At 40.3% G+C, this 26,255-nt stretch overlaps 1 protein-coding gene across 1 annotated transcript in view; it reads left to right on the forward strand.

The window, feature by feature from the left end:
- Window positions 1–210: 210 nt before the first annotated feature.
- Window positions 211–26,255, forward strand: part of LOC137282530 (uncharacterized) — a 32,839-nt gene continuing 6,794 nt past the window's right edge. Inside the window, exons 1-14 of the mRNA XM_067814292.1 lie at window positions 211–289; window positions 519–612; window positions 881–988; window positions 2,047–2,123; window positions 3,003–3,110; window positions 3,962–4,096; window positions 4,604–4,864; window positions 5,290–5,428; window positions 19,492–19,706; window positions 20,245–21,191; window positions 21,810–23,001; window positions 23,143–24,539; window positions 24,876–25,527; window positions 26,081–26,197. Of these exons, the coding sequence (XP_067670393.1) occupies window positions 539–612; window positions 881–988; window positions 2,047–2,123; window positions 3,003–3,110; window positions 3,962–4,096; window positions 4,604–4,864; window positions 5,290–5,428; window positions 19,492–19,706; window positions 20,245–21,191; window positions 21,810–23,001; window positions 23,143–24,539; window positions 24,876–25,527; window positions 26,081–26,197 (5,422 nt within the window). The 5' untranslated portion in view covers window positions 211–289; window positions 519–538. The remainder of the gene's footprint in view (window positions 290–518; window positions 613–880; window positions 989–2,046; window positions 2,124–3,002; window positions 3,111–3,961; window positions 4,097–4,603; window positions 4,865–5,289; window positions 5,429–19,491; window positions 19,707–20,244; window positions 21,192–21,809; window positions 23,002–23,142; window positions 24,540–24,875; window positions 25,528–26,080; window positions 26,198–26,255) is intronic.

The following is a 26,255-nucleotide window of genomic DNA, read 5'->3' on the forward strand; positions in this document are numbered from 1 at the left end:
GAAACAGTGTCAGATACTTCATATTATAACTGTCGCGAGTAGTTGCAAAAAATGGCTGATTAGGCATTGAGTAATAAGACAAAATGTACGCTTTCAACAAGGATGACGTATTCACCTACTCCCCCCACCGCACCCCCTCTAGTGTGTCTTGAATCCGTTGCCCTTGACATGGATTTAGATATGACTTCAAACATTGGTAGAGGTGTAGTTTGGCAGAAATACTATCTGGCGAGTTATATCTTGCGGGGGGGATCGTGTACGAGTCAAGAGCGAGAGAGAATATCGCCAGGTGATATGTTTTGCAAACTTTTGTATTGAAAACAGTATACATGAAACCAAAGTGTGCCTAATCTTTGTGTAGTAAGCCGTTTAACTGATATTTGTGTATGAACCATCAACTTCTACATGATTTATACAGCTTTTGAATATTCAACGGTATATCTATACAGATTCACGAAAGCCATCTTACATGTTCAGTGGTAACATTATGACTGATCATTTTTGACCACATCTTACAGTGATTTCAGCATTGCCAGCGATGAGATCATGGGCTTGCCTTGCGTTTTTTACCATCTTCAATTGCTCAAAAGCAGAAGGCCTGAGTCATAGTGGGTATGTGTCCATTAATCTTAACGACGTTAAGTTATTTGCGGCAAAGTGCGTTTGATGCAGTGTTCAGTTGGAGCATGAATATAGAGAATGTTTCATGCAATATTTCATACCTGTATACAAATAGTTTCTTGTGATGTTTTATCTATATCCTCTGACGTTATGATGGAGCATTACGTAATGTCAAAGATCATCAAACTGCATGAAGATGTTTCTTTAATTTACATTTGAAAATATGTACACAATTCGTGAAAATGTTTATCTATTTCAGTGACAATGTCTGTCATCACTATGTAGTAAGCAAGACCTCGACCAATGAGAAATACACGGTCTCGTGTAACTTCTGGAATTGGGGAAGATGCACTAAATATAGAACAAAGTAAGAATATTTTGATATAACAATGTTTGAAAACTGGTATTAAATACTAAATCCAACGTGTTAAGAGCATTCATATTCGTTATTTGTATTGTGACTTCAAGAAATGACTTAATGGCTCATACTTTATCAACGACCAAGGACGGTCCAGACCCATGGTGAGATGGCGTGAGAGCAACTATTAAATATGTCAACAAATGTACATTAATTATGACTATTGCTACACGACGATTACACATATTCATTAGGTTTACTTACATTTTAGAGGTTTGTACACTCTTGATAAAGTTTTGTCTGAAACAGATATTGATATCAGTTTCCGGTCATGCTTGTATCTATCTCATGTTTTCTACTTGTTTATCTGACCCTGGTCAATGCTAACTCTAGAGTATGAGTGTACGTTTATCCTTGACTGTGCTTTAAAACCTTTGTGTGACTGCTTCGGGTTATTATTCTGTTGCCATTGATGTTGTAATCATTATTTTATCAAGTCGAATCTGGCATTCATTATCAGGTCAGTTTTGTTCACATTTGTGAGGTATATTCAATGGTATTGCATCCATGAATGCACAGTGGACACTATTACGGTGAGGGTGATTTCAAAATCAAGCCGACAAGATCAAGCCCATGTCACATGCGTTAAGTTAATCCACAATTTCTACAGTTGCTGCAAGCATTCTTTCAATGCAACGAACATGGTCTTTATGACAATAACATCATCGGACAGAAAATATCCTCCATGCAATACCATGGGATACATACACTCAATGCTAGACAGACAGACAGACAGACAGGCAGACAGGCACTACTATATTGTACCTGGCTTCCAAATCCCTGTCACGTCATCACATTAGAAGGTTGTTATTTAACATGCTTTTTGCTATCATTGGCCATATACGTATGGCATTATTTTGCAATATACCATCGTCTCTTCATTTAGTCTTCTCACAAGGAAGTGGGTAAATATACTAATTTTACAGTTAAACACCAAATATAAATTGTCCATCAATTATCACATACAACATGACTGTGGACATAATGCTTTAATTATGAATTTACAGATACACCACCATATCGCGTGCAGTATATGCGTGCTGTTCAGGATGGCGGTCTGCCAACAACAGGGATTGCGACTTGGGTATTGTATCTGATAACCCTTTTCCTTAACATTCATATTTGGTGTTGTGGCGCCTTTGGGTCCCATTGCACTCCGATTTGCTTTCTATAGTCGTGTGGACTGAACAATTGCTGGTGTGTGTCTCGCAAAGGGAAATGCCCGTGAGCTGCGTCGCCGAGACTCCAGTTCAAATCGTCATTAAGCAGGACTCACTTACATATGTTGTCTGCAGAAGTGATATGAGGGAGCTGGCATTTATCTTTCTGAAAGGTTTTCATTCAATCTCCAAACGTTTACTGTGTATTAGGGAATTATGTCCGCCATGTCTTACTGAATAACCATAACCATTTACATGTATTACTGAATTACGTTAACCATCTATAACTGAATTTCGTGAGTCATATTCAAATATTACTGAATTACATTGTCCTTCTACTGCTGAATTACATGGACCATATGCATGCATTACTGAATTATCATATCCATGACTGTATTAATGAAGATTACAGCATCCATGTCATACTGAATAATAACCATTAAGTTTACCATAATTACCCTTGTTCTTTATACTGTTATGCCAACGTAATGAACCTTTCCAACATTTTTTCCTGCCAGATTTTATTCGATGTCGATGTCGAGGTTTGATATAACGGTAAAGTAGTTTAGTGATTCAGCAGAGGTTTCTTGATAAAATATACAACGTAAGTAAAAGTTAAAAATAATGTCGGTAGAGATTTCCGTCCAGTCATGATATTTCGGAACAGTGAATATGCGTCTTGATTTAACCCAGCAACACGAAGACATTACTCCCAGATCATCTAGCTGTGTCCCTACGTTTGCCAACGTATAACATCCATAGATAAGTGTTTATTGTACTGACATAACTGTTGTCTCTACCAGCCATCTGTGACGGCAAGGACAACACAAACGGAGCCTGCAACCGGAAAGGAAGCTGTGTTGCACCAAACAAGTGTTCCTGTGAAACTGGTTACACTGGATCAAGATGTAGTAAGTGCCACGGCTGTATTTATTGTTTGTCTACTCTTAGTCTAAGGGATTTTGATGAGCTAGGATTCACCCTTTCCTTGTATTACATCAGCTAACCTGATATAAATTTGCGTCATACATGACGCCAGCTATCAATGTGCTCCAACTCTAAATTAGATCCCAGTGTACGTTAATTAAACACGGAGAAACTCAACATGAGTTTCCGAATGAAATGCGATTTTCCCTAAAGTACAGAAAATATATTTTCAAAGTTTGGAAATGGCTGACAGTGTTTGCAGAGGTTTTGTTTTGAAATGTTGGTTAGTGTGGACATATTTGGGGACAGAGAATATATCCGTGTTAGTCAAAGTAAGCGTTCGTCTCTGTAACCGTTAACCAGTGATTACTGAATTACGTTAACTTCTTATTACTGAATTAGGTTAACTATCTATAACTGAATTTCGTGAACGGTATTAATGTATTACTGAATTACAGTAACCATGAATTACTGAATTATACCAACGGTGACTGCATTACTGAATTCCATTATCCATGTATCACTGAATAACGTTAGACACTACTTTTCCTTGCTTTTTGGATGCCCTGTGTTGAAACCTTTGTGCTAATGAACTTTGAGTAATGAACCTTTTTGAAGGCATATTTGAAGGCATAGTTTTTATTCACATGGGACAGAAGTCAATTTATTGAAATTCCAACCTCCCCAGTTCTTCTTCCCTTGTGACAAATAAATGAAAGTGTTGGTTTATCCATTAGGAGCTGACAATATATCAATGTAACAGCAAGCCATGACATTCTGAGCAACGTCAATTCTCTTTACCTATGCTGTAATGTTAATACAAAACTTTTTCAAGCCATAGTGTTGTGTTCGTGGAAGAACCAATGGTGTTGGCCTGGAGACTGTCCAGATAGACAGCTGAGGACGTCCTGTATGTGCAGGAAGGGCTTTGTTAAGAAAGACGGCGGTTCTAGTTACACAAAGTGTGACCGTAAGTAATCTTTCGTAAATGTTATTGCTAACAACAAAGTAAATTTAATTATGACATTAACAGGAATTGGTAAAGATTCAGACTAGAACGGATATGGGGGATGGGGATATCAGGCTCACTGACCGGTTGACACATACCATTGTATTCCAAATGAGTGTGTCAACGGTGATGATGTTAATCACTGGATTGTCTGGACTAGACTCGAATATTTACAGACCGTTGTATATTGCTGTGTGCGGCGTTTAACAACAATCAGGCATCTGACGTTAGTTGTAAAGTCAATGGATGAAATCATGATGATATGTTACTGAAGTTCTGATCATATGAACATACTGTTATTGAAAATATGTTCAGGTTCTGTCTCTGATTGTTATGCGAGACTTATATTATTGCTATATTCTGAAATACACGGAAGCAATCAGGGAAAAGGAGATGTCAAACTGAATGCAGTTTATCACAGGTTGAAGTTCTGACTATATATCTGATTATTGTCCCATCCATTTGCAGTTGTTGAAAAACCAGAACTTCTGACATGCCGCATTGGGATGGTAGATGCAGACGGAAGCACCAAGAACTCCACACACGGCTCAAATACTGGATGTCAATATGAATCTGATTCGTATATCAATCTGAAACCCGAATCTATGTTCTACATGTTTGAATCAAAGTTCGACAATATCAACATCACAAATCCCCCAAACTTCATCTACGAGCAAGGATGTGGAATAACTGCTTCTAAAGCGACATTAACGAAGATTCAAATCACTGGTACAGTCATCTTATCGTTTTGACCAACACATGATCTGATAATTGAATTTAATTGATAAATGGTTTAATTGATATATGCATGTGGTTTAATGAAGGGGAGAGGTATATAAGAAATCAGTTTCTCGTGTAACTAGACTTCAGCTCGATGGACAAATGCATAAACCACTCGATTATGCCATGTCCCTTACTATCAAAATTCGACAATTCTGACATAAAAACAAATCAAATAGCATCAGAGTGAGTCGATGTGAAAACAATTGATGTCCTCTTTCATTCAGAACACCACAATGTGACCATAAGCGAAACAAATATGCCTAAATAGAAGAAATTACGGCACTCAGAAGCATACAATCATATTTCATCGCAACAGTTTTCACTTAATTACTTCACAAAACCTTCAGATCGCTTGTATTTTCCTAATACAGGGGCAGAGTCAAGTCTGTCCACAGTACCACTGCATGGAGGTGATGCCTGCTCGAAGACATTGGGTGATACCAAGCCATCTAGTAACTTAAAGTGTTCGAGGACTCTACAGATATCAACAGACATGCAGGACGGGGAAAGGTAATATGAGCACTGCAGTAGTATTTATAGACGGGCACGAGTGCAGCCCCCTCTATGGTATGCTACAGGTTTAATTCCGGCACAAAGGGTATGAAATAGGATGCGAAATGATTCCAGAACGACAATGTGTTGTCCTTGTTTGTTTGGTTTTTTGTTGTTGCTGTTGTTCTGTTTCTGTTTTCTGACGTACCATCCCGGTGTTTTTAAATATATTAAATATAGCTATTATATTCTGCTACAACGTTATGAATGGGGCCTAGCATAAATTTATAAGTCAGCAAAGGAGTGGGTTGAAAATGGAGTGGCTTCTGTGGACTCCAGCCACGCCACGTCTCACCTGGACTTGGTGCTTGGCTAGCAGCTGCGAGACGGCTCCCTCGTGACCAGGGTCAGTTTGCAGGAAGGCAGGCCAGGCCAGGCCAAGTGACTGCGTTTGTAGATGTATTCTAAGGCTTTGGCAACTTCATTTGAATCTTTGGTTGTCAACGGTTCAGCTCCCCTGTAGTGACTGGAAACGTCAATGACGGTCAGTGCATACTGTAGAGATGGTGGCCACGTCTTTCCAGTATCCATCTGGGCTGTAATTCATGATTCTATGTACGTAAAGTTTCTCTTACTTCAACATTCGCATGTGTTCATATGCGTGAGTCGTGAGCGTCCATGACAATCCATCATTTGGTGTCCATATGTGGCAAGGAGGTTCTGGTAAGGGTGATGCTATAGATGTTATAATTATGACTTCAGAGCATATTCATTTGATGTTTGAACGTTATATTCTTGAAAAGAGCTTGTTTGTAGTGGTAGTGTTTGATGGATTAAGAAATACGTCATGAAACAACACAATATATTTTGGGTCGTAACCTGATGTATTCTGCGATCGGCGTCCACGCGCATTCGTCCTTCATTTTGCCGTGCATTATATTTTTGTGACATGTCTGCGCAAAGGATGGTCTTTCGGGTATTCAGTGGTGTCATACAAATGGCTATGATCAGTCATTTCCTTGTACACGTCTTTCCATCAGCAGCAATTTCGTGTCACTATCCAGCACTTTGCACTTGTCACCGTGCTGTTGTTTCAATTCCTTGTTGCAAAAGTCATACATGAGGTGTTTGGACAGGTCCAGGATGCACAAACCCACATCTTGTGGGCAGAGTCGGGTTCTGTCAGGTACACCAATTTGACTTTGAGTATGGTACCGATGTTCAAACCTGGTGTGATGTTCATGATGTCCATTTCATCGTCAAACCATTCGAAACTTACTACAGGTAGATAATCACTTATAGCCCTAACATGGAATTTGTTGCCATCAAGATAGAGGATGTGGTTGGAGAGCTGATTCAGATTATAGCCATCCACATATTTCTTGTTGGTCTTCGTGTACCCTTTGTAGACCATGGAAATCCCAGCGTGCATTTCTTGCTTGATGGACAGGATCATATATCATAATCTGTTCGGAGGTCAAGTTTTACACTGGGTTTCTTCAGCAGAGCATCCCAAGAGAGACCGCAGCTGGTGTAGTACCAGGCAGAGTCAAACTGATTCTGTTTAAACGTCTTTTTATAAATTTTGAAGACGCCAGCGAGCAGGAGCACGTCTGTTTTCAACTAGAGATCATGATAATTGCTTAACTGCTGACAGTTGAGTTTGTCTCACACATTGAGGCCGTGTTCGTAATCGTCCTTGTAAATGTTCGAGTTGGCTAAGCAACAATAAAAGCAGTCGATAGGAGTCAGTTTCGCTTCCATGAATCGAGTCCAATCGTTCATGTATTCGTAGGGGTACATCCCCTTCCTCAGGGGCAGAGATCGAGTCTTGTCAGTGTATGGATTCTTGATGGTGAAATTGTCCGAGCCGCTGGCCTTCAACAAACTGTCAAGGGATGACAGGAGAAAGTGGGCACTTTTGACGGATCTCTTATAACGAGAACAAGATTTATTTTTCCATTTGTTGGGATGCACATTAACTTATTGTCGATCTTTGAAGTGGCCTGCATGATAAGGTGGGCTTCATAGCCGTGAAGGTTGTAAAAACAACACCACAAGGATGGGTACTGTTACGAGTTTGACGTTGCACGCGTTGTGGGCGGCACCTCTGTATTGACTGGTGGTGATGTGGCAATGATCACTTAAGACATCCCTGTTCAGAGGTTCATCACATACGTGGCAGTAAGTTCTGTTGTTGTGAGCTAGTAGTCGTCTGGAGTCACTGGCATGAGCACGATGTTGGATATAGGGTTGTCCGAATCGTTTTTCTTCATGCAGTAGGCAGGGGAGGAAACGTTCATATGGGTCTTCGACCTCGGTACACCACAGGCTCTTTTGTTTGTCCATCACATCGTATGACCAAGTAGCCGAACCGAAGCATTGTGGTGCTGGGTGCTGGGTTTTGTACGTGAAACTTTGTTCAGCTGTGTCGGTCGTGTCGTGGTCGATATGCAAAGTCGAATGATGAATTAGTTCAAATGCAAAAATCAGTTAATGGATACGAATTGATGTCAAGGATTACTTTTTACACTTGATATGTGTATTCATGTATACATGTAGGGGGATTTTTCATGAATTTGGGGTTTTTTGGGGGGGTTTTTTAACTGTTGATTTTAACTTGAATGAGTTGCTAGGTAAAGCAATATGGCTGCCTGACCTAACAATGGGGCTTTGTCCAAGACCCTTGTTGCTAGATCAGGAAAGATGGCTGTCCAGCCAAACAATGGGCCTTTGTCCAAGATCGTCGTTGCTAGGATAAGCAAGATGGCCACCAAACCTACCAACGCCGATCAATAAAGCATGGGACAGCGTTTATTTTTCACAAAATATGTGAAATATTGAATGAACCATTGATGTAGAATAAATTAGACTAAACAAACTATCTATATTACTCAGCCTGTTTCCAGACTCAACAATCTGTATATGTATCAACAATCAGATTCAGTGATCTATCTATGCTTACATGTTGTGATGATTATTTTTATGATTGATTTCCAATTCTCTTATTGTACTCATGACCCACAGATCTTGTAAATTAGCATTAAGAATGGTGTCAAGAACTTTAAAGTTGCCCGTGTGCCAAATGTAAGTTTTCACATAGCTTAATATTTTTGCCAGCCATAGAGCCTATCCAGATAGCTTTTGGTTTTTCCAATGTCCATTTTGAGGCCAGACATTGCATGAAAGGAATGTAATGTTTAAATATCGGTTTTTAGGCTCAATTCATATCCTTTGAAAAAGTTGATCAGAAAAAGTTGAGTATCGTTTGCATATTGCCCTAAAACATGTCCTTGCCCATTCAAAGTGATACCTTTAATATCTTTGTTTTGCCTAATCAATCAGCCTGTATTTTGGCTCCGAATAAGAAGAGGTAAGGAGACATGGGGTCGCCTTGTCCATAGCCAAGTTCATTATAGAATAGTGAAGATAAATGGCCATTTGTACATAATGAAATCTTTATAGACAGTATCTAACGCTTTGTCAAAATCGATCAACAGTAACATACTAATTTTCTTTACTTCCTTCATTTCAAACATAATATCACAAGGTAACCTAGTGTTGTCACTCATACATTTACCTGGGATAAATCCTCCTTGATGTTTATGAATGAGTAAGGACAGAGTTTTCTTAATCCATACATGAACTGATAATTTTATATACAGAATTTAACAGCGGCCTCCAGTTTTTTAGAAGTTTCCTATTTTTTGTTAGCTTCTGGAATGCAGGTAATAAGCCCCTAAACATTGTAATAGATAATATTTCATGTGTTTGTGTGTATGTGTGTGTGTGAGAGAGAGAGAGAGAGAGATCGAGAGAGAGAGAGAGAGAGATCTGCTTCTAAAGTCAGATCTTTTGCATGTTCTTGTTTGATATTTTCAGGTTTCAATTTGTCTGATGATAATTCGGCAAGGAGATCCTCATTAATTTCTTGAAAATTGTTCCTTATTTCATCTTTTTTCCATTTCTAAAGTTTCAGTATTTTTCCTTTTTGTTTTATTTTTTAAGAGACAGTTTTGCCTCTGACTTTCACGATGAATGTCTCTAAGAATAGTGGATCACTGATAGTAATTTCTAACTAAAGTTAAAATAGTTCTAAACTGTAACTATTCATAGGAGAACAATATCCGTGTATTCCATAATTCTCAGAAGAGATACGTTGAATCTCCAGCACCTTTTTTTCTATTCTCAAAGCGTTAGATTAGTATCCCCCAATTGTTAACTTCGTCAATATCACCATTATATCCATGATGAGATAGGGATAGGTAATCATTCTATTGATTATCCAGTTCAATTTAGATTCGATTATTGCTTCGTCTCGTTGGTATACATTGTTTGGTAAGTGCAATACACATAAAGCCTTTTTGTCCATACTGGGCTGACCGAAATTCTCTGTGTCCCCAAGATCCGAGAACACGATGGTGGCAGTTCGACTCGGGTTTAAAACGTCACCCACGGTTATATTCATATTCTGCCACAGTCTTAAATTGGTTTTCCGATACTTTCTCTGACGAGATTTGTTTTTAGGTAAAGAATCTTTGTGACCACGATTTTTTTCTCCAAGTTAATCGACATTTGCATGAGTATTAACGTCTTTCTGTATATAATCGAGCAAACATGATATTGATGTGTTTTTAGGCCAACAGAGTTTTACTCCTGGTATAATTTCAAGATCTTGGTGATGCCTCTCAGAGAAAGACTTCGATATAAAGAATTGTTTGGAATCCCTTGTACAGCATCTAACTAATCTTCGAATTCAAGCACTAACTATAAGTAAACTCGTATTTGTGTTATCCGGTCGACTCGCTAGCAAAAGACCAGTTTTTCTCAGGATGAGATTCATGGGCACACTCCTTCTGTGTGAGGGGATGTAAGCTGCGATGAGAATCCCCTTACTGATGACTTTCATTAAATAATGATCCTTCATCACCACAAACAGGTTGGGAGAAATGAGGGTGATATCGAGTAACCAGTCAGTTTGGGGAGATCATCATAGTGAGTGAGTGAGTGAGTGAGTGAGTGAGTTAATGTTTAACGTCACATCGGCAATATTGCAGCCATATCGTGACGAGAACAAACATGACAAAAAAGAATATATATCGATATTATGAAGACCTTGTCTACGAAGGACAGTAAAATCACTAGACTATCACAGTTAGTATTAAAACTAGCGTTGAAACTTAAAAAAAATGATAGTATCACTATTTGGACAGTACAACATAAAAACAGGCTATAGATCGCCAACAACAGAGGGTAGATCACCATACCAGGGACCATGGGGACTTACAGTACCTCTGCTACCTGCGGGTCCCTGGCTGGATTTACACCATCCCCTCAGCTGTTGGTGACTGTATACAAGATTAGCCACAAATTAAAATGACACATATTCTACGATTAAAAAAGTGGAAGATTAAATCTTAAACCGTTTTGGGACTTACGTACCCTCTCAGGAGGACAATACTTTTACGGTACTTCAACCCCCTTCGAGGATACAGCCACTAACAATCTTAGCTGCTAATTCAACTTCCAATCATAAAATACTTATTTATTTACATATCAGTCAATAAATTCAATTCTTTTAAAAATGCAATAATTAAATGAGAACGTACGTTACTAAAAAGGTCCTTCATAGTTCTTGATTTAAAATAATTGTCCCTTGTGATGGAATATTCAACACAGTCAAGCAAGATATGCTTGACCGTGATGATGTCATCACAAGGGATGCAGAACGGAGGATCCTCACCTTTCAAAAGATATTCATGCGTGTACCTAGTGTGGCCAATACGACATCGTCGTATAATGACCTCTTCAAATCTGGATTGACAACCTAAGTAGGTGTAACCAACAAATGGTTTTATTGTATGTAATTTAATGATACCTACTTGGGTGTCCCACTTCTTCTGCATCAGATCACGGATGTAAGATCTAATGGTAGCTTTATAATCAGTATAGGGAATATGAAGTGGTGTAACAGATTTGCTTAGCGCTGCCTTAGCAGCAAGGTCAGCCAAAGTATTACCAGAGATTCCAACATGGCTGGGTAACAAACAGAAGACGATGTAATATTGGCCAGTCGCAAGATAGTTATAAAGTTCAATAATTTCTATTAAAAGTGGATGTTTACATGCTAGGTTTTTAATAGCCTGAAGGTTCGAAAGAGAGTTGGAATAGATTATGTACTGTTTGTGTTTAGGATGTCTTTGAATATATTTAAGAGCTGTTAATATGGCGTTTGCTTCTGCAGTAAAAGTAGAGCTGTTATCTGGAATTCTAGAACATATTGTTCTGGATCCAATGACAGTGGCACAAGCTACTGCACCACCGTCCTTGGAACCATCTGTAAATAAGGATTTATAATTGCTATATTTAGTTTTTAATTGATTATATTCTTGTTTATATTGTAATTCATTAGTTTCTGATTTTTTAAATGAAGTTAATGTTAGCTCAACTTGTGGCCTAACCAACTGCCAAGGAGGAGAAGCAAGAAGACGGGAGGGAGCTATGTTTTGCAGCTCAATGCCGGCCGAAGAAAGAAAGGGTTTAATTCTGTGTCCTAGAGGTGGAACAAGAGAAGACCTCTTGTCGTACAAATTCTCATAAAGCGGACTGAACACACAGTTATAGGCAGGGTTAGATTTATTAGAATATAATTTAGTAATGTATTGTAAAGACAGTTTTATACGGCGTTGTGTAAGAGATGGTTCATCAGCCTCAACATAGAGACTGGCAACAGGTGAGGTTCTAAACGATCCAAGACAAAGTCTTAGACCTTGGTGGTGGGCAGAATCTAATAGTTTAAGGTTGCTTTGACAAGCTCCACCATATACAATGGAGCCATAGTCAAGTTTAGATCGTACCAATGATCTGTATAAGTGAAGGAGGGTAACTTGATCCCCTCCCCACTTGGAATTTGAAACAACCTTTAACAAATCGAGTGCCTTCAGACATTTAGCTTTAAGGGATTTAATGTGTGGCAAGAAGGTTAAATGAGAATCGAAAATTAAACCCAGGAACTTGGCCTCCTTTACAACCTTGATGGGAGAGCCATTTAAAGATAGCTCAGGGACCTTATGCGGCTTATATTTCCTACAAAAATGTATGCAATTAGTTTTGGATTTAGAAAATTTAAAGCTGTTTTCAAGGCACCATTTGTTTATTTCATTTAAACAAAAATCATCCACAAAAAGTGATCCATCAATTGAATCATTTAAAACCTTGGATAAACTGTTGATTTTAATACTAAATAAAGTGACGGACAAAATACTACCTTGAGGGACACCCTGATCCTGATTGTAATGATCAGACAGGGTTGAACCCACTCGGACTTGAAATTGCCTGTCTTTTAAAAACTCTGATATAAAAAGAGGCAAACGGTCTCTGAACCCCAAATCATGTAAATCCTTCAAAATGCCATGCTTCCAGGTCGTATCATAAGCTTTCTCAAGATCAAAGAAAATCGATACAGCACATGTTGTTTATTTACTATAGCATTTTTAGCGAAGGATTCTAAACGTACCAAATGATCAATGGTACAACGATTTTTCCTGAAACCACACTGAATATTTGTGATCAGGTTATTGGTTTCAAGATACCAAGTTAATCTATTATTTACCATACGTTCCATGGTTTTACAGACACAGCTGGCTAGTGATATCGGTCTGTAATTCGACGGATCTGTATGATCCCTGCCAGGTTTTGGTATTGGGACTACAATGGCATTACGCCATGAAGGGGGAAATTCCCCCGACGTCCATATTTGATCAAATATATCTAAAAGTGCCATTAGACATGGTTCAGGTAAGTGTTTCAGTAGCTGATAATGTATATTATCATCACCAGTTGCAGTGTCATAAGCTTGCTCAAGTGCAACATGTAGCTCATGTAATGAAAACGCTTCATTGTAGTCTTCACCATTATTTGAAGCGATATTAAGTTTTGTCTTTTCCTGTTGTTTCTGGTATCTCTGAAACTCAGGAACATAATTTGTCGATGATGAATTTTTGGCAAGTGCTTCTCCAAGTTTATTTGCAATTTTAGGTGTGTCAGTAATTAAATTGTCACCATCTTTAAGATGGTGAACAGCAACTTTTGAACCTTTGCCTTTAATTCTTTGAACCATGTTCCATACCTTAGACATTGGCGTACGTGAGTTAATTTTGGAGACATAGTTCCTCCAAGATTGCCGTTTATTTTGTTTGAAAGTACGACGCGCCTTGGCATTGAGTATCTTAAATTTGTTTAAATTATGGACAGTTGGGTGACGACGGAAATAATTTTCTGCCTTTTTCCTCGCTTTCCTGGCTTGTCTACAATCTGTATTAAACCATGGTTTCCGTACATGTGGAGTTGTAGAAGACTTTGGTATACATTCATCAGCAATTTTATTCAAAACATCAGAAAATAATTGAATAGGATCGGTTATATGACTGAAATATTCGGGTCTTAATTTAGATGCACATAAAGTTTGAAATAACGACCAGTCTGCCTTGGCAAAATTCCATCTGGTATATGATGGAGAGCCAGATGGGGTATTTTCTGATAATATAGTTGGCAAGTGGTCACTTCCACAGACGTCATTGTGGACTGACCAATCAAATTCATTAAGTAGAGTAGAGTCTGCGAGAGACAAATCTAGACAAGAGTAGGTGCCAGTTGCAGGATGCAGATAAGTGCTTGAATCATCATTGTACATACACAAGTCATTATTGGCTATAAAATCTTCCAGTAGTTTACCTTTAGTGTTCCAGTAGTTTACCCCAAATTGGGTTATGGCCATTGAGATCACCCATTATGATGCATGGTTTAGGAAGTTGGTCATAGAGACCTTGTAGATCAGACTGCTGGAGTGCTGAAGAAGGCGGAATATACCGAGAGCATAGTGTAAAGGTAACATGAAGAGTTAGTCTCACTGAAACAGCTTGGAGATTAGTTGTGAGTGCTACAGGACTATGGATAACATCCTGCTTTACAAGGATTGAAGAACCTCCAGTGGCCCTGTCACCCGGAGGTGACAAATAATTATATGAAACGAACTGACGTAAATCGAAAGTATCTGTCTGCTTCAAATAGGTTTCCTGCAGACAGAAGGCCGATGGTGCAAAATCCTGGATTAGTAGCTGTAACTCATTGAAATTGGTCCTTAACCCTCTACAATTCCACTGTACTATAGTTTTGGAACGGACTATCTTTTAGGGGCATTGATTGGGGATCTGCCCCGCACTTGTTTGGTGGGCGACAAGCTATGTGCCCTTTGATGGGTGTGTTCGGACACTTCCATGCCCTCAAGCGAACCATATTTATTATAAAGTTGAACACGATTTTCTGATCCTTTGGAGACTCTGCCACTCTGAAGTTTTTTGAGAAAGATCTGGCCTTGGTTTGGGTTTACTTTTAACAACCTGTTTGACATTTGCAGTTGACTGAGATGGTGCTATCTCCTGTGGTGTAGATGTGTCATGATTACTCAAAGCCTCAGATTGGATTTGGGCTGAAACTGATGTTTGGGTGGATTGTTCCGGTGGAAACCTCTCGGGAGTATTAGTTTTCACCCATGTCAAGTCTGTTTGACAGGTTATTGACGTAGTTTTGACTTTGGATTGTTTTAGGGTTGAATCTGATATAGGTCTAGTTACTGATGCATACGTTTCAGTTAGTTCTGGAGATTGTACACGTTTTTTAGCTTCTGCAAAACTGATGTTTCTAGTAAATTTAATTTTTCTAATCTCCATCTGCTTTTTCCACATCGGGCACTCCTTGGAGGACGACGAGTGTGCTCCAAAGCAGTTGGCACACTTTCTAAAACTGCTCTCACAATCTTCCGTCACATGCGTCTTCTCACTGCAGTGAGCGCACGTGACAGACAACGCACAGGTGTTCACACCGTGGCCAAACATCTGACATTTGAAACACCTGAGAGGGTTGGGAATGTATGTTTCAACCCTGATATTGCAGTAGCCAGCCTTTATGGATTGAGGAGCAGTTGGAGAAGAAATGGATTTTTGTTTGATGGATTTCTGAGTTTTTACGGGTGGTAAATCGTTTGACAAACGTGACGCCTTGGTCTTTCATTTCGGTGGCTATATCTAGTTCAGTCATGTCAGAGAACAATCGATCCCGATCTCTTACTATACCTTTACTTGTGTTAAGTGTTCGGTGTGCAGAAACGGACACAGGTGTACCAACAAATGATTCAATGGAAAGGAGGTTGGATGCTTGCTGTCGTTTCCTACATTCAATTAACAAAGCACCCGAACGCAAGCGTCTAATGTTTTTCACGTCTCCTGCAATGCCTTGAATGCCTTTAGAAACCGCAAAAGGATTTAATTTCAACGGTGTTTTATCAACAGTTTCAATCACTAGAAACCGTGGCCAGTAATCAATAGATTGTGAAGGTCGCTGTTCATCATGGTTGTCAAGTAGACGTTTAGTTTTTTTTTGAGAGAGTTTCGTAAGCCATGGTGAATAAGTCAGTTTTCATCATCCGAGCTCCCCACCCACCACGGAGTATCACAAGGACAATGCTAAAAACAAGCGGATCTCCAGCATGAAGCACCAAGGATACCCGGATTATATACTCCAGCAGAAAAATTAAAGAATTATTCCACCAGATTGGCCCATGAGCCACCGCCTTCTGGGTATAAGCATAAGACTCTAGGCAAAGTTCATAACATCAGTTTTCAAATCTAAAATGTTTTGTTAGTGAAAAGCCAAGACCAAAATTGAAACAAACACAAAATCAAATTTGTGCAATTACATGAATAATCCCCGCACAGTGCTTGGCATGACCAGCCGATTGGTCGAACCGGGCCCATTCGACCACCCGTCTAGGCGAAGTCAGGGCCAAAGTGGTGTATTGAGCAACAGGAAAACGATTGCAGATCCCTATTGCCCTCAACCACCAGGATCCCCTCCTCCGCCGACACAGGGCCGCAACCCACGGCAAACGGGTTGGTGGACCAAATATCCCCCCGGGTCCACGTACGGGGGTGTCGGCGAGCACTTCGCGTTACCCAGCACCCACCACGAGGAGGTGGCTCGCCACGGGTGCCGGAGATCATGACACTTCCATTGGTTATCATGGTTAAGGTTGAACTGGTACAACGTGTTTTTAGATAGACCTTTGGTCTCCTTGTTGTCGATATCGCCTGCAATGCCACTGAATGCCATTACCATCACCTATTTGTTGTTGTGCAATATTGTGCTGCGTGGTACTTTGAAAGACTTCTGGTCTACGACGTCGTCTAAACCTCTTGGGTTACCACCATCGTTCACTTCTGTTGCCCTATAAAGATTTTTCTTATTTCTATGGTGTATACCTTGCCTTCGACACTGAAATAGTCCCCTTCCAACTTCACACACTTCTCCCATCTGGTTTGCCAATTGCTGATTCCTGATCTGAAGAACTCCACATCTTGGTCCGCTAAAAACTCCACAGCAACGATAAGCTCATCATCATCCTGAAATTTCTGGCCCCGGATGTGTTTTTTCAGTCGAGGAAAGAGGTGGAAGTCGCTAGGGGCTAGGTTTGATGAATGGGGAGGGTGAGGTAAAATTTCGTACCCGCACTCGCGTGCAGTTTCCAGTTGCAGTTCGACTGGTGTGGACTTGTGCATTGTCCTGTGAAGTAGAATCCCTCGCCGGATCTTTCCTCGCCGCTTCTCTTTAATGGACTGGTGTACCTGCTTAGGAAGGTTAGCATAGTACTCTCCATTCATTGTCGCACCATGAGGCAAGTAGTCGATGTGGATAACACCTTTACTGTCCTAAAAGATATTTGCCATAACCTTCTTTGGGGACCGGGTCGATTTGAACTTCTTTGTCCTTGGATGGGTGGCATGTTTCCATTGACTCCTGCTAGCTCTCAGGGTCATAATGATGAAGCCAGGTTTCATCACAGGTTACAATTCTAAAGTGAAAATATTCTGTGTTGGCATGGTAACGAGTCAGGATCGCGCCACTGATGTTGACAGGAGAAAGCTTCATGTCATCGGTAAGCATTCTTGGGACCCATCTTGCACACACCTTGGACATGTGGAGATTGCCATGGAGTATGCTGTGAATGGATCCATATGGGGGCCCGGTTGCATCTTCTAACTAGTACAGGGTGATTTCCCATCACTAGTTGATGCACAGTGTCAATGTTTGCTTGGGTGGTACTGGCTGAGGGTCGTGCTGGACGGGGGTCATCATCTAAGCTCTCTCTTCCTCGCTGAAACTCTTTCACCCAACGGTTGGTGCTTGCAGCAGAAGGGGAAGACTCCTTGTAAACAGCAGTGAGTCGCTCTTCAACCTGCTTGGCCGTGATGCCCTCCAGGACAAGAAACTATAATACTGCTCTATATTCAACCTCCATTTTTCACAATCACTAGGGGTATATCTCTTCTACAAGGCACAGCCATTGAAGAAATGCATCCAGCTATGTGATCCTATCGGGAATATGTAGCTAGGACACTAATATACGTTAGGTCCCCTGCCCATTGCTATTTGTCATGTATAAATATGCAAGGCAAAAACTTTTTGATATCTCCTCGTATCCTTTTGTGTCCCAAGATTAGAGATCGCGATGATAGGGTATTTTCTCAGGCGCTGCATTCTGGGACTCGAACCAGTCATGATTTGATGTACAGTGTCACGCTTAGATATCCGATAGGCACTGCTTTATGTCTTATATCCAAATGGATATGCTGAGTACCGTCATCATGCTGTTCGTCAACTCTTTGCACTGTCAGAACTTGAAAGATTCTGTAATACGACCGTTGCCCTTTTCATGATTCACAACCACGGCTCTCAGCAAATTGGTAGGGCGATCGCCTTATTCGATGGAGGCAATTGCACAGCTCATGATAGATAACGAAGCTCGGTAATCTTGAACCCATGATTGTGTCTCAAGGTCGTATTTCCTTCGACGGCAACCCGAGAGTTTTTGGAAAAGCTTTACCGAGTCTGATGTGTTTTTCCCCAACCGTTAGCATGCCATTCGACTCGTGTTAGGTATAAAAAATTCATCGTTGAGCATAAAACTCTGTAATAATAACGTGACGTGATGGAAATGAGTTTAAAAGCCAATTTTACTTATATTTTAAAAAAACTACATGGTGACCAGTAACGCTAAGGTGATGGTGTACTTCAATAACAATCTGATGCAATTTTGGCAAAACCAACTCAATTTCGCCGTGTGGTTCGGGTAAAATTGACACACTGGAGTACAGAGTGAAGCGGTCATGCCGTTTCACATTTATTACCGAACGAGACGGACTTTGAAGGAAACGGGTGCGCCTCTTCAATAAGATGCGGCTTAGAGTATGATCGTTAACCCGTAAGATCAGTGCACTTAGAAACGTATTTGCGGGCAATTTCAAACAAATTAAAACCTTTTGGCTTTCTAGTATGAATACAGATTTCTGTTAATCCCATACGTATAAATCGCTTACACGGGCAGTGAGTACATGCCTAGATACCATAATTAAGTTTATAGGTCATACATTGAACGAGCAAATTCACGTTTCTAATGAAAACGTCACAAATGGTTTACTCGTGCAGGTACCATCAGCTTGAAAGATTCTATTCTAACATAAGAGTGGTCTCTGCTTGGTGCACAAGCGCAAACATTTCCTGGTATCATCAGTAAGGGGATGACATATGATGCACGGAGATAATTCATGTCAGACAATTCGTGTCGAGAATGTAATCGCCAGACCCTTGAGTAGCAATGAAACGGGATAGTTACACCACCATCACCATCACCATCACCATCATCGGAGGTACGCGCTCAACCCGCACAGTGCCTATCATAACGGATTAGAAAATCTTTATCGGCAATGTACATGGTGATGACGAACCTCCACAAGTTTTGAATCAAGACATGAATCCTAACAACCAGGTCATGATAATGTCCTAACCTAACAACCGCCGACATATAGCTGGAATATTACGGAGTGTGGCATAAAACTAAACTCACTCACTCACTCACTCCTAACCTAACACTATTTCATACTTTTTACTGTAATATGTTTTCAAAATGTCTTTAACATTTTGTAATTTCTTTGCTAGCTGTGCATTAGGTAAATATTTTCCTGTTGTAGGATTTGTATCAACTTTTCTGCCACTGGGGGAGGCTTCTTCAGGTATCAGGACCTAAATGGAAATCACAAAGGGACCGAGATCTACAGTCACCAAACATCCACAAAACGTCTATGTTTCCGTTATGACATCAGTAAACCGGTGCACTGCTCAAAGCTTACAACAGGCAGATGTTTGTCACAACCACTTCACCTGTCTACTCGGATAACACGAACTGGTCAATAAAAATATATATTTATATCATATTCATGTGAATGGCTGTCCGCATGTTCAAACATAATTCAAAGATATTCGGAAATGTTATATAATGTAAAGTTTAATCACACTGTTTTTGTTGCCATCCTGTATTGTTAGACAAAGACGAGCAATTGCCCTTTTGTCGAACCATAACGAGTTGAAATGGGGCAGGCCACGGATGACTCATTTGTCTAAAGTGCAGTCATTCAATGTGCACGATTACATCCTCCAGCCATTCCCAAACACTTTGGTCGTGGGTCCAAATCCAGTGCACCTGCACTACTTCTGGTACTGGTCCATTTCTTAAAGGTCTAATAAAATGCCTTAAAGCTGTTGTGTACATTGAAATGTGCCTGAAAGAAGAGATTCTGCAAAAAATGGAAATCCAGACTCCTAAAAGTTATCATTTGCATATCTGAACACTTACCGCCAGGAAGGGACTTACATGTACATGATATGCATTACAAGCTCAAAACTGGGTAAGGATGTGTAATAGAGTTTTATTCTCTTCTTTGAAGGTCTGATTCATATCCAAACCACTGGCTGGACGGATCCAGTACCAAAACGTGGAAAGTCTGATGCTGCATCCGGATTGAAAGTTACTAAACTAAAAGTGTTTGAGACAGAACACAAAGGAAATTATATTGACATAAAATATGGTGCAGTTAAAACTCTGGAATATGACAATACTTTTCAGTTGGATATGCCCCTCCAGCTCCCAAAGAAAGATGGCCTATATGCAATTATTTTGGAAGTTCATGACAATGCTGGAAACGTCCAGTCTGTGCGGCAACTGGTGCTGTATGACCGCTCTTCCAAAGTGAGGAAAATGCCTAAAACTCCCCTTCAGGTCGTATCTGCGTCACCGAAGACTAGCTACAAATGGCAGACAAACCTTGGACACGTTTGCATTGACTGGAAAGGACGGTACTACAATGATGAAATGAGGTCAAACAATCCTTTAGACCCCGTCCGTCATCAGGTAGAAGTGGATCTTGACTATGACCAAACTGCCGGAGTCCTCCCTACATCTGGAACTCCAAATGTTCATGGCATCATTATGACAAAGTATTCAGTATCTGTGGATCATGCTGTTAAATCAGACTGGGCACTGGTTCCTAACTTTACGAACCAGTCACTATGCATCACCGAAACACTACATGACGGTCAAACAGTTGCCATAGCATTGCGAATGACGGATATTGTCAACAACTCTCTTGAGGAATCTGTAAGGGTTTACATTGACTCGACTGTTCCTGATATTTCAAACATGTGGCTTGTGAAGGATGGGGGAAACAAACAGGTGTATGTCCACGACAGTCTCGATCTGTCAACCATGATGCTGCAGTTTGATGTCATCGACCCTCACAGTGGAGTCAAAACCATTGAGTGGTATCTTGGCACAGCAGATTCTTCAGAAGATCTTGGACATGGTGTACTGCCATCGGGGAATCTAAATGGAACGGTAAGGACTCATTGTATAATCTTCGAATGTGGGAACTGAATCAGAGATAATATGAAGCTGTCCACCCCACACACACTATCCTTGTTCTCACAATGAGTTATACATTCAATTTTTTTTAAGTATGCATTTGACGACCTTTCAGCAATAATTTAAATCAAATTTGATGGACATGATATCTCCCTTTCATGATCGTAGTGATGGTATATTTCGTGCATGAGAAAGTATCAACGCAGATTAGAGAGTTTCTTTCCCTGGGTGTAAATGCAAAGTCCTGCATGTTGGTGGAGGTGGAATTTGGGGGTGGAAGAGTTGTTGAGAGTGGTATGTATCAGATAGAAGTGATGAATACACCATTGAAAATAAGAGCGTGAAGGTTGTTCAGTAATGAATCTTTGGTTACATTGAGAAATAAATGATACTTCGTTACTTGGTAGTGAAGAAATATTCACAGGGTTTCCACTGTGGAAGGTTTGTTTTTCCTAGTTCCTTTTTCTGTTGAAAACTGCATATTATGGAGCAAAATGAAGACTATATTTTTTCTCTTAATAGATAGAAAAAGTCGTGTTCCCTCTTCATATAATGAAAAGTGTTGGATCGTGTACTGTTTTATGTTTGCAGACATGCCCACCTAATTCTAACTGCTACTGTCCCTCCATTGGAGAATGTCACTTTCACAACTACACTGTTCCGCTGAACAGTCTGAAGGCCAACAAGACAAATGATGCCCAACACAACCAAGCCTTCTTCTTCACAGTTGTGGCAACAAACGGAGCAGATCTGAAGAACATTGACCATCTGGACATCCTTGTGGACAACTCTCCTCCTGAAGCAGGGGTCGTTAAAGAAGGAGCAGTGGACGGACCTGATGTGGACTACACAAGTGAGGATACTGTACTGGTAAACTGGGCAGGGTTTATTGACCACGAAAGTGGCATTAGCCATTACCTGGTCAGTCTGGCCTCAAAGTGTCTGGTACTGGATGAAATGAAGAACAACACGGACACAATGGAAGTAACAGAAACCATCCATACTGCACAATTCAAAATCGGGAAAGAGATGAACAAATATTATGCGACAGTTGTAGCCTTCAATGCTGCTCTCAGTCCTTCAAAATCTTCATGCTCTGACGGGATAACCAGGGATATTTCACCTCCATCAGTTTACAATGTTACACTAGGCTCTGCACAGACATCAGAAGAACATGTTGCATGTCTTGATGGAAATGCCTGGCTTGTCACAAGACTTCTTACACTGAGACAACTTGAAGAGACCAGTGAATGTATCCAGAGATGCAAATCACCATCTACATCAGTTATGGCTCAAGTCTTGCCAAAGAGTTTAAACACTTTGAATGATACAGAATTTGAAGATAACGTCTGCAGAACCCTTCCGTCTTTTGATGATTTCTTAATTTTTCTTCCTTCTGACAAGATAAGCTTACACTGGAACTGCTCAGAGAATGAAAGCCAAATACGAGATTTCTCGGTGGGGTTTGGCTCTGACAAGACAACAGTTCAAGACCCAGATATCCTGGACTATGCATCAAGCAAAAGACATCATTCCTTTAAGCTGAACCATGTTGGCTTTGCAGGGAAGAACATATTTTACATATTCCTGAAGGCAGTCAACAAGGCTGGATTGTCATCAGTTACAATATTTGGGCCACTTATGATTGACGATACACCACCTATAATAATGAAGACAGTATCACCTACACTAAGTGGAAACTTTGTCATGATCAACTGGGATAATGACACATTCTCAGACCAGGAACAACAGGACTCAACCTTTACCGTTCTCTACAGAATCGGTGAGTGGTTAATTCAATATTGTTTGAATCAGGTTGGTTTGCCACCGTTTAAATAAATCTTTCTACAAATAGTCATCGCGCACTCATAAAATGAAAGGTTAAAAGCATTACAGTTTATGCCAAGAACATATTTCATTTCAGTTCACGATGGACATCATGTGACACCCATACTCCAACCGCCGAAGCACATCACACAAGCCTGTCAGATCCAGGGCCACGCTGGTTGTATCAGATATCCACTTGAAAGACTAAAAGAGATGAACTCGGAGCTCAACAAACCATTTCTCTTTGAACTGTATGTGTACAATTCAGCTGGTCATTTCACACTTGTCAACACAGAGGGAATTACAGTACCATCTCGATTCCCACCAGGACATGGCCTAGTCTATGACATTGACCCAATGGATACTGATGGGAAGGATGATGTTGACTTTCACTCCACATTAAAGAAGTCCTGTGTCAAGTGGACAGGCTTCCGTCATCACAGAGATGTCCAGTTTGAAGTGGCCCTAGGGTCTGCTGAAAATGGAAGTGACGTTAGTCCGTTCAGATCCGTAAATGGCACAAGTACATGTATAACTTCATCAAGCATCAAGCCTCGTGTCAAGTATTATGCTACAGTGAGGGCAACATGTTCAGGTGGATCATCATATGCATCATCTGATGGTTTCATCATTATTGACCATCCAGCTGATGACCAATTTGTCCTTGAAATCTACGATGGCGTTGCATGTGGTGATCACAGATCTGGCGTATCTCGAGTGATCCCAGAAACTGATACAACTTCAGACAGCAAAAGCACTAAGTTGTACAAACCTTCTGCATCTCTCCATATCGGTCAGAAGTACATATTTGAGTATCAACACCCCATTAAGAGCAACACTTCATCTGACGATGTTCTCTCAATGTCACACATGCATGCAGATGAAAAGAAGCAGGGCATTGTCTCATATCAATTTGTACCTTTAACACATTTTCCTCGATTTCACATCAACTCTGCTGATGACATAGCCAACTCAACTATTCGCATGTGCGCTGTTGACCTTGATTACACGATGTCAAAGAACAAAGTGTCATCTTACTGGAAATATACTGGTCCATGGAAAGTGTTTACAACTCATTTTGAAGCTGCCCTCAGAGAAAGAATGCACTGCACGAACAGCACACTATGTTATAAAACCCTATCAACTGTGTTCGTAAATAGGGAGACCGACTACGTAGACTTCACCAATACAGTCCTCGAACAAGGCAAGGTGTACCAAGTGTTTGTGAGGCCCTGTTTTGACACTGTGTGCTTACCATGGAAATTTTCAGATGGAGTGAAGGTTGTCTCTGGGCAACCAAGAGTAACAACAACGTCATTCTTCAACAATAGACCCGTCGCTACCTGCCATTCGGTGACGCTTCATGTTGATAGTGTCAAATGTGAGGAGGAACCAAAAGATTCCAAAGCAATAATCTATCAGTGGGCTGTTACAGACAACAATAACAACCCGTTAACCTCCTGGAAAACTGACCAGTCACTCATCAAAGGACAGGTATTACATGCGTTATTGTTCTATATCTGATGCAGGGAAATGTAACATATGCTCGTCAAAAATAACATCGTTTTTAATTTACGATTGAAAAAAACTTAGGAGATCGGAATCAATCAGTGCTGGTATGATAATGATGCATGTTTTGAGAGCATCACCACTTGCTCTTACTTATGACCATAGTTGTTTGTACAGTAATCGCTCTTGAAAGATGATTAGTAGATGAACTGAAATTTGCTTGTGTATGATTTTTATTTCGAACCAAAAACGGCTAGAAACAAACACTAAGAACTGTGTGTGTACAGTCATGAGGATATCATTTTTATGTCTTTTCTCCAGTCTGATGTCTGTCTGGAGGACCATGTACAGTCTCACAGTTCCATTAACATATGTGTTCGAGTCATATGTCCATCCGGGCTGTCCGATACGAACTGTCAAACCCTGAATCATGCATCAAAACAAGGGAGCAGACTCGTTGAAGTTGATCAAAAGGATATCCAGCAGATAGAAGACATGATAGACAAGCTGGAGACTGGGAGTCTTCCTTCATTTGATGTTGATTTTGCTGAATCTAATGTCAAGCTGGCCGGCGTCATGGACGGATTAGAAGGAAGGAAGTCCTCTTGGTACCTAATGACTGAACCACATATACCAAATGACTGTGAAGCTGATGACAAATGTATCACAAGTATAGATGCCGTAGGATCTATTGTATATTTCCACAGTCTGCAGTTAATGGATCATAAGAAATATTACATATGTGTGCAAAGCATGCCTATCGGACAAAATAGCTCAAGAATGTCAGAATGCGGGGACGGTGTCATCATAGATAACGTTCCACCTACAAAAGGAGAGGTGCTTGTTCTCAACCAACAAAATGGCTTCCTTACAGAAGAGGATGTTTTGGTGATAGCCTGGTCGGGCTTTACTGACCATGAAACATTTTTCCAGGATACGGATTCAGGCATAACGCATTTCACATATGCTATAGGTGAGTAGTATGGTCATTCCTTGAATAGCCATTAAGATCCGGGTTAGAATTGGTCTCCAAGAACCTACGCTGGCTGGAAGAGAGAACTAACGGGATCAGATGATCAAAGTCGCTGACTTGACTGACACACGCCTTCGTGACCCAATTGCAGAGATTGATGCAAATGATCTAGATTATCTGATCCAGACCTCTGCCATACTGCTGAAATCGTACTCAAAGTTCCGTTAAGCAAGAAGCCTGTTCCTAATATATTTCTTTACATGTTTCGCATAGTAGGTTACGAGTTAATGGCAATTACGTCTTGAGCATAAATATAAATATTAGTATAAATATAAACGTAAAATGCATAACAAAGTCGTTTATATCTTCTCTGAAATGCCCCACATCCTTTTGGCTACACAAACGACTTGTATTTACACGGGATTTGGACCAGTTCCTTCATCGAGGCTAAATATACACACTGATACCAACTCTGTTTGATAGTGTTTCATAAGCATATGCATGTGATATTGTTGCAATATCTAATGGTGGCTTTTGCGGATGCTATTTAAAGGCACCTATCCAGGAGGGCAGGATGTTCAACCCTTCACATCTGTGGGCCTTGTACATAATGCACACGTTTCAAACATCACATTGGAGAACGGTAAAATCTACTATACAACTGTGAAAGGTATGTTGACAGTTTTGAAACAATTTTGAATCCCAAATATTTCATACACTGGAGTGGA

The sequence above is a fragment of the Haliotis asinina genome, chromosome 1, assembly GCF_037392515.1.
Source record: "Haliotis asinina isolate JCU_RB_2024 chromosome 1, JCU_Hal_asi_v2, whole genome shotgun sequence".
Lineage (NCBI taxonomy): Eukaryota > Metazoa > Mollusca > Gastropoda > Lepetellida > Haliotidae > Haliotis > Haliotis asinina.